Raw genomic sequence first — 8,300 nt, forward strand, 5'->3', positions numbered from 1 at the left:
GTTGTGCAGCATGGGCTCTAGGCGCGCGGGCTCCAGTAGTTGTGGCTCGCAGGCTCTAGAGCTCAGGCTCAGTAGTTGTGGCCCACGGGCTTAATTGCTCCACGGCATGTGGGATCTTCCCAGCCCAGGGACTGAACCTGTGCCCCCTGCATTGGCAAGTGGATTCTTAACCACTGTACCACCAGGGAAGCCCAGGAAGGGCATCTTTCACAAGGGCGTTTTCTCCTGCTTTCAGGAAGAAAAGGGGAGGTGGGTCAGAGCACCCTTCCTGCACCTGCTGTTTTTCAAGTGCCTTTAGCTCAAAATAATCATTATGCCAAAGTGGCATATTTAGGAGTGGCATATTCTGCCAGCCTTCAGCTGGAACTGGAACACCCAAGCACCCATCCTCAAAGATTCTGATCCTGGGCTGGGGGTCCAGGCAGCAGAACCCTTTAAAGGTACTGAAGATTGAGAATTGCTGGGTCAGAGTCAGAGGAAGTGTGGGAGTTTCACATTGACTTCCTGTGCCCCATTTAGTAATTAGACCGAAATGACTGTAATGGCTGAGGACTGATTTGCAACCACTCTGGAATGTTTGAGCAACTGGGGAGCGAGCAGCAGCTGCTTCCCCAGGAAACAAAACCACTGTGCATGGAGGGGTGTGTGTTTTGATACCAGTTTGGCAACAAGATAAGAGTCCTAAGGCACATCAAAACATCAGGCAGGTTGTCCGTCCACTTTACTCTTGGCAGAGGCCAAGAACTTGCTTGCCCTAAATGAAATAAGCCACCAGCTGACAGACCTGCAAGCATTCAAAGCTGTCCTCTGAATTCATAGATGAGCTTGAGGAAGAAACAGAACCAAACTGGCTTGTACTGAGATAGACACCCTGGCGGGGTAAATGATCCAGCCCGAAAGCCAGTCAGTTCAACTAGAGACTTGTTCCAAATATTTGGCAAACTCGGGTGTTTGTCTCACTTGCTCTGGCCCTCGTGAGGTCTAAATAGAATAAGCATCAGCCTGCAACTTGCCAGTTCTCCAAAGCTGGACTTTCAGAAACGCCTTTTTGCCTCACTTCTACTTACAGATTAGGCAGGTAATGTTGATTTTTAGCTCCCACAGATACATAATTCAAAACAGATTCTCGGGGGAAAGGATTTCAGCGAGTGTGGAAATCCTCTCCTTTTACCTTCCATTCTACAGGGTCTGAGCACAAGGTCTGGAACCTGCACTCCTTCGCAGTGTTAGCAGGTTGATTTTTGTGTTTGCATACAATTGGCACTGCCTGTCCTTGACTCTCTGGGGAAGAACTGAGGAAACGAATCTCCTCAGACACCAGCTTCCCTCTCTGAAAAGTGGTAAAGGGATAAGCTTTTTGAGTTTTTTAGGGCTGGGATGGAGCTTCATTCACTATTGTAGTCCCAGGGCTTGGCGGAGTGCCTGCCTCAAAGAAGGCACCAGGTAAATCTTTGTCAAATAAATGCTTGGTATTAAACACCCACGTTATTTATTATGCATTTGGTGCCCAGTATTGGTGGCTGATCGACATCTTGAGAGCTGTTTGTTTATATCAACATTTTCCTATTTGAACTGAGAATCACTAATTGTATCGTGTTGGTGGAACTGGCTTTAAAGCCCAGCCTGGCACAGCCAGAGGCTGTACCAGACGTCCTGAAAAAGATGTGATTTTTAACTCCTGCTCTCCAGTTCTGAGCTGTTGTGGGCACTTGGTAAATATTAATGAAGGATGAGGCTGGAGCTATATTGGGAGGCTCCTGGGAGTTTGGGACATGGTAAAGGCTTTAACGGCAGTCTTTGGCGGGCAGCCTGACTCTGACCTTCTGGCAGAGAAGCTGGCTCAGCCAGACGGCAAGATGGAGGCTTCACCCTGCCCAAGCTTCCCCAGCACACCAGCCAGTAGCCAGTCAGTGTCTGCTCTGGGCAAAGCACATTTTGGGCCCTGGGTTGGACATAGAGGTGACTCAGACATGGATGCTGCAGGGAACATAGGGTGGGCTCTGGAGCCTTAGTGTGTGGCTTTCAGCTTTAAACTGAGCCTCAGATTTCGGATCTGTACAATGGAGATCAAAATAGCACCTACTCCACAATTTGTGAAAATTCAACGAAATGATGTAAGCAAAACAATTTAGCACAGGGCAGAGGGAGGCAGAGTAAGTATCCAATACAGTACATCGTGTGTGTGTTTACAAGCACCCGATACATTACCCGTATGTTTATACAGATAAGATCCGGAGGGTGATTTAATTTTGTAATACAATTTGGGGCCAATGCAGTGTTTGTTGTTGTTGTTGTTTTAAAGTAACACAATCAGATCCATGAGGGTAGAAAGGAGGGCGAGGTAGGAGTATAGGAGGGATGAATTTGAAAGATATTTGGATGATGATAATAAAAAAGAATTAGAAAAGAGAAGTGCCCAGACTGAAACCAGACTGTTCATTTTACAAATCACTATATTAAAAAATATATTGTAAGGGTCTTTTCTTAAGTCAAAGTCTTGAATCCATTAAATACAGCCTGGCTGTAATCTGGCTGGATGTCTAAGCCAGCTTCTTAAATTTTTAGGAAATAGATTACACTTTCAGTAAGGTCGCTTACTATGTACATCTTACTTGACTATAAGATTAGCAGCTGAAAGTTCCATGCTCAGAAATATCTTTTCTATTCTATTCTACACATTTCACCAAATTAATTTGATTAACAAACTCCTCTTTTAAATTGGTTTTCTTAAGAAACTTAATTAAGGTCCGTGGCTACAAGAACATAGGGGTGGGGGGTGATGGCAGCAGAAAAACTGAAGATTAAAAAACGAATTATGTGGGACTCATAAAAAGTACATATAAATCCTGTAACAAATAAAAAGTACATATAAATCCTGTAACAAATAAAAAGTACATATAAATCCTGTAACAAATAAAAAGTACATATAAATGCTGTAACAAAAATGCGTACATGTTCATAGAAATTGGTGTTCTTTAAAACACAAACTCTGGTTTGCTATCCATTTACTCCAAAGAAGTTGCCCTTTTCCTCTTCCCTGCACCTTGGTGGCATAATCAACTGAACTCTACCTTTTCTCCCCGCTTTCAATTACAAACTGGGCAGAAAGGGGAATAAGGGAGCCCCATTCTCGCAACAGATTTTTCTTGTGCGCTTACAGGGTGCTCTGCGCTCGGAGAAAGAGGTGTGTGGGGGGGGATGGGCAGACACGTAGCCACCACACCGTGTGACTTAAGTTCAGGACCAGTGGGACACAAAAGAAGAACTGATTAACTTGATCCGCACCTGTGTCGGAAACGCCTTCACAAGGGAGGCAACTACTCAAGAATTTCGAGGCTGCGGGCAGGGAGGACAAGAGGGAACCGCAGGGGAACCGCAAGCTGGAGAGCTGCAAGGAAGTCCCCGTGACCGGGGAACAGAGTGACAGGAGTGTCAGGACTAAGTGGTCAGGAGCCAGCTTCAGAAATAACTTGCTGGAGTATCTTCCGTCAGTAAGAGATCGGGTACACGGCTCGGTGAACTTAACTCGGGAACTCAAAGCCCCTTCGCTGACTCCCCACGGCGGGGAACCACCGGGTTCCGAGGGCCGCGGGCCCCGCGAGCCGGGCAGCCCGGGTGAAAGCCGCTGCCCGGGCGGACGGCTGACGCCCCTTCCTCGGCGCGCCGGGCTCGGGCCCCGGAGTCGCCACGAGGGGGTGGCGTTGGCCGTGTTCTGTAGTGCCGGGCGAGGCCGGGCGGGCGCCTCCGGGAGAGGCCGGTGTCACCCGGGAGCCGGCGGAGGAACAGCAGCCGGGGCCGCAGCAGTTGTTCCCGACATGCTCTTCTCGGGGAGGATTTCAAACCCTCGGCCGCAACCACCTCCCCTCTCCCAGCCCCGTCGGGCCCCAGCAACAGGCGGCGGCCCGCGTATCATTGGCCGGGCCGCGCAAAGGCGTGTTTTGATTGGCCGCCGCGCCTCCCGGCCCCGCTCTAGCGCTCACCGCCGCCTCCATTTTGTCGGTAGAGGCAGAAGGGGAAGGTCGGTCGGGGCGCTGAGGTGGTCTGCAGCTGTCTCGTCGGTGCTCGTGGGCTTCGCTCGTTCCGTGCCTCGTCTCTCCCTGGAAGGGGAGGGGGGCTTCGACGCCGAGCAGGAGCCGCCGCCGCCGTAGTCCCGGGTTCGAAGTCGGTGAGTGGCGGCGGCGCGGCGGGTGCGGCCATGTTGGCGGCCGCGCTCCCCATTGTTGGGGGAAGGAGGCGAGATCCGAGGCCGGGCGGGCGCGAGCGGCCCGGAGGAGCGGGTTCCCGGGCCGGGCTCGAGGAACGCTGAGCCGCTCGGAAGCCCAGCGCCGTCGGCAGAACCGAACTTTCTGGGCTCGCGTTGGGAATGACTCACGATCTGGGAACTAATTTTTTTAGGGCTGTTAACATAGTGTGGAAGGGCCTCTCACCTTTTCGAAAAGAAGAGGGCTTATTATTTGTTCGGTAACTTGGTTTCTTGGAATATCAAATGAAATCTCGAATGTTTAATGTTCACGATAGGGAGGCAATTTTTTATATTTAAGAATTGACTTCGCTTGTTACGGCTTGTGAAACTTATTTTAAGACGGGGAGGAGTCAAGAGTTCATAATCAAAGAAGAGCTGCAAGACGTAAACACGTTGGGAGAGGAGGCTTTGTGAAAACAGTTATGTGATGTGTCCAAAGACTGGGAAATTCTGGTGGGACTTTAAAAACATGGTCTTTAGGAAAGATTTTAAGCCCATTTCTTGGCATGGCTGTAAAGGTTAATGCTTCCATGGTTTAACATTTTGGTCACAAAATCCGTGTGAGAATCTGAAAGGTTCCTAGGAAAAAGATGCAACTTGTTGCAGGATTTGGCGGACACCCCTCCCCACATTCCTCAGGGGTTCCTGGATCTCGAGGGTTTTTAAATGATGACAGTTACAAGGTCAAAGCCATCTTTAGAGACATTATTTTCTGCCTTTTAGTTCAGGAAGTAGTCACTCTTTATTTCTGTAGTAAATGTAAATGATCACTTTCTCCTGTGTTTTTGAATTGAAATAATGAAATGTTTGCTTTTCTAGCTAAGACTTCTCTCAAACTTGTGTGCTGAGGAGACTCAGATGTTGGCCTCAGCTCCTAGGCTGAACTCAGCAGATCGGCCCATGAAAACTTCTGTATTGAGACAAAGGAAAGGATCTATCAGAAAGCAACATCTATTATCCTGGGCGTGGCAGCAAGGAAGAGGACAGGTGGTGGAAATCCTGCAATCTGAAAAGCAGACTGAAAGGTATCAAAAACTTCCCGTTGTAATGGGGCAGGCATTTTATGATGGACTCATCCTAAACAGGTTTTATTTTTAGATAGAGGATTATTCGGATTTGTGGATAAGCTCACTTTTCTTAGAAAGGTAATAAAGTGCATGTAATGAAGTGTGAACAGTATAGTGAAGTTAAAGCAGCTGAATAGCACGTATTTGAGTCTTACCCAAGATTTCTGGAGTTACAAATTGGAGCTATTTAAGTTTCTTAAAGTTTTGAACTATTTCAAGTGGAATTCTACTCAATGTTTTGTTTGCATTCACTTACAGGTGACAAAGAAGCTGAAGATGGGTGGTGGCGAGAGGTATAACATTCCAGCCCCTCAGTCTAGAAATGTTAGTAAGAACCAACAACAGCTTAGTAGACAGAAGACCAAGGATCAGAATTCCCAGATGAAGATTGTTCATAAGAAAAAGGAAAGAGGACATACTTATAATTCATCAGCAGCTGCATGGCAGGCCATGCAAAGTGGGGGGAAGAACAAAAATTTTCCAAATAATCAAAACTGGAACTCTAGCTTATCAAGTCCCACCTTACTTTTTAAGTCTCAAACTAATCAGAACTATGCTGGAGCCAAATTTAGTGAGCCGCCATCACCAAGTGTTCTTCCTAAGCCACCAAGCCACTGGGTTCCTGTTTCCTTTAATCCTTCTGATAAAGAAATAATGACATTTCAACTTAAAACCTTACTTAAAGTACAGGTGTAAAATGAGATAAAGTATTAATGTGTTTAAATTTAGTCATATTTAGGGATAATTGGCAATTGTCTCAGACCAAATTCACTAGGGAATTTAATGTGTAAAACTGCTAATTAATGTAGAAAATATAATTAGACTTAACTGTTTTGTGTGTTATGTGCACTGTGATGGTAGAATCAGTGCAACTTAAAATAACTAAATTATTGATAATTGTAATTCATATAAATACTAAGTGTTCTCAATTGAGTAACCAAGTGAAACCAGTCAAGTTTAGATTTGGGGAATGGTAAAGGAATCAACTTTTTCTATTGCCTGTTGGGGGAAAATAGTAATTTAAGATTATCATTCACAGATCAGCAGATTGACTTGTTGAGATCTGGTAAATGATTATAAGCATCCAGTTAAGACATACAGGGGTTGAAAACTAGTTGAATATTTGAAAGTTTAATGTCCTAGAAATACCTAAACCAGTAATATGCCAACAATCTGATGCACTGCTAAAAGAAAATGTGAATTTTTTTTTAGAGTATAGTTGTATTTTAGTGAACTGTATGGTGGTGAATGCGGAAAGGGCACTAGGGGCTATTTAGAATGAAACAGTATACCCCATTGTCCCTGTTACTGACATGCAGTGGATAGGTGTCTGCCAACAAATGCGCCGAAACCATTTTTTATAGAAATAGTATTCAGTGTTCGCCGAGTAGCTTTCAGAATACATTTTTGTATTACGGCACTGCACAAGCTACTCTGACAGTGATCTGGCTTCAAATCATCCCTGCACAGCTTGTTTAAAGTTGGGAGCTATATAATGTGAAAGTTTTACGTACCTAGGAAAGAGCCATGTAAATATATGTAATAAACTTGTAGCATATGTAAAGTTTTGTTGGCATTTATCCTACAAAAATAGAATATTTTAGTATGAATTTGCTGAATGTAACACATGGACTCCTTTTATACTATGGCCTAATTTTAAAGGTCCAAAAAAACCTTGTTTTTAAAGTTTGCCCTTGTGCTGAAGTGCCACTGTACGTATACTATAATTGATCTTGTTGTAAACTATATTTCAAAGTAAATCCTAGTGTAAGAAGTTTTATATAACTGAAAAGGTTTTAAGCTGCTAAAACACTTCCTATTTTTGAGAGATGTGAAATGCAGTATGGGATTATCTTAATTTCTTTCTTAAGCCCAAAGATGAACTATTAAGGGGTTCCTCTAACCTTAAAAGATTCATTTTGGCTTTCAACAATTTGTGTAACCTAAGAGTAATAGTGTACAATGCCAGCGTTTTTTTTTTGGTCAACAGGTGCAACCCAGGGGACCACTCATTGCAAAAGATGCAATTTCTTGCCTAATACCATGATAACATGTTTTGTTTACCTTAAAGATAAGCGCTAATTATAACAGCCAACCCAATGAATTAAAAGGAAAGTGTGGGGGGGTCTATTTAGAATATGGTGGTAGGTGCCCTCTTTTCTCATTTGGCAGCTTTTTTGATACTTTTAAGCAGAATGGGTAAGTTGTATTTCTCCTAATAAATTCAGGTGAGATAATATTGCCCACATCGAATAATGATATCCTAAAGACAAGTTTATATAATAGTACTTAATAGTACTTAATGTACATACAGGAATTTGAAGCATGAAATTAAAAAATAAAATTGCTTTTTCCCATGTCTTGTTTTTATTGTATAAAAATTATGACTATGTAATATTCTTAGAATGCACATAATTAACCCTACTGAAATACAATAGGACTGTTGGTTTTAAGAGGCAACCAGTTTGCTAACTGATAGACATTTGGATTAGCAGCTATACCGTTAAAAAAGCAACTGTGGCTTCCCAGCAGGGCTAACAGTAAAAGGCCACAGAATATTACTTTGGAAACTTACATAAAGCTTCTGAATTCATCTCATACCAAATTGAGTAAAGCAGGTTTAACCGCCTGTCTCCCTCTTCTATATTTTAAGATGACTTAGGTAAACACAAGAGTTCTTGTCAATATGAGAAATTCTGCAAATTTTTTTTTCTATAAACCTATTATGTTCACAAGGGGACCTTGGAGGAGAAAAAAGACACAAGAACTAAACTGGCTTTCTAATATGTTCCAAATGATAGGATAGCTTAAACTAGTTCAAGAAAAATCTTTTTAATTTCTATACTAAGCAAGCAGTGAATCCCAGGGCCAGGCTGTATTTTCTCCTGCAAACTGTCAGAATAAATTGATTTGGCAGAAATTAATAATGTCTTTTTTCCTGTTTATTCCCAGTGTAATTTCTATTAACAGTGCCAAGAATTGCCCAGTAC

General features: G+C 43.7%; 1 protein-coding gene across 1 annotated transcript; it reads left to right on the forward strand.

The window, feature by feature from the left end:
- Window positions 1–3,975: 3,975 nt before the first annotated feature.
- Window positions 3,976–7,598, forward strand: PNRC2 (proline rich nuclear receptor coactivator 2). The gene is made up of 3 exons (XM_007175119.3): window positions 3,976–4,165; window positions 5,063–5,268; window positions 5,569–7,598. Exon 3 carries the CDS (start codon window positions 5,587–5,589, stop codon window positions 6,004–6,006), a length of 420 nt encoding a protein of 139 aa, XP_007175181.1. The 5' UTR covers window positions 3,976–4,165; window positions 5,063–5,268; window positions 5,569–5,586; the 3' UTR covers window positions 6,007–7,598.
- Window positions 7,599–8,300: the final 702 nt, after the last annotated feature.

Source organism: Balaenoptera acutorostrata, chromosome 1, assembly GCF_949987535.1.
Source record: "Balaenoptera acutorostrata chromosome 1, mBalAcu1.1, whole genome shotgun sequence".
NCBI lineage: Eukaryota > Metazoa > Chordata > Mammalia > Artiodactyla > Balaenopteridae > Balaenoptera > Balaenoptera acutorostrata.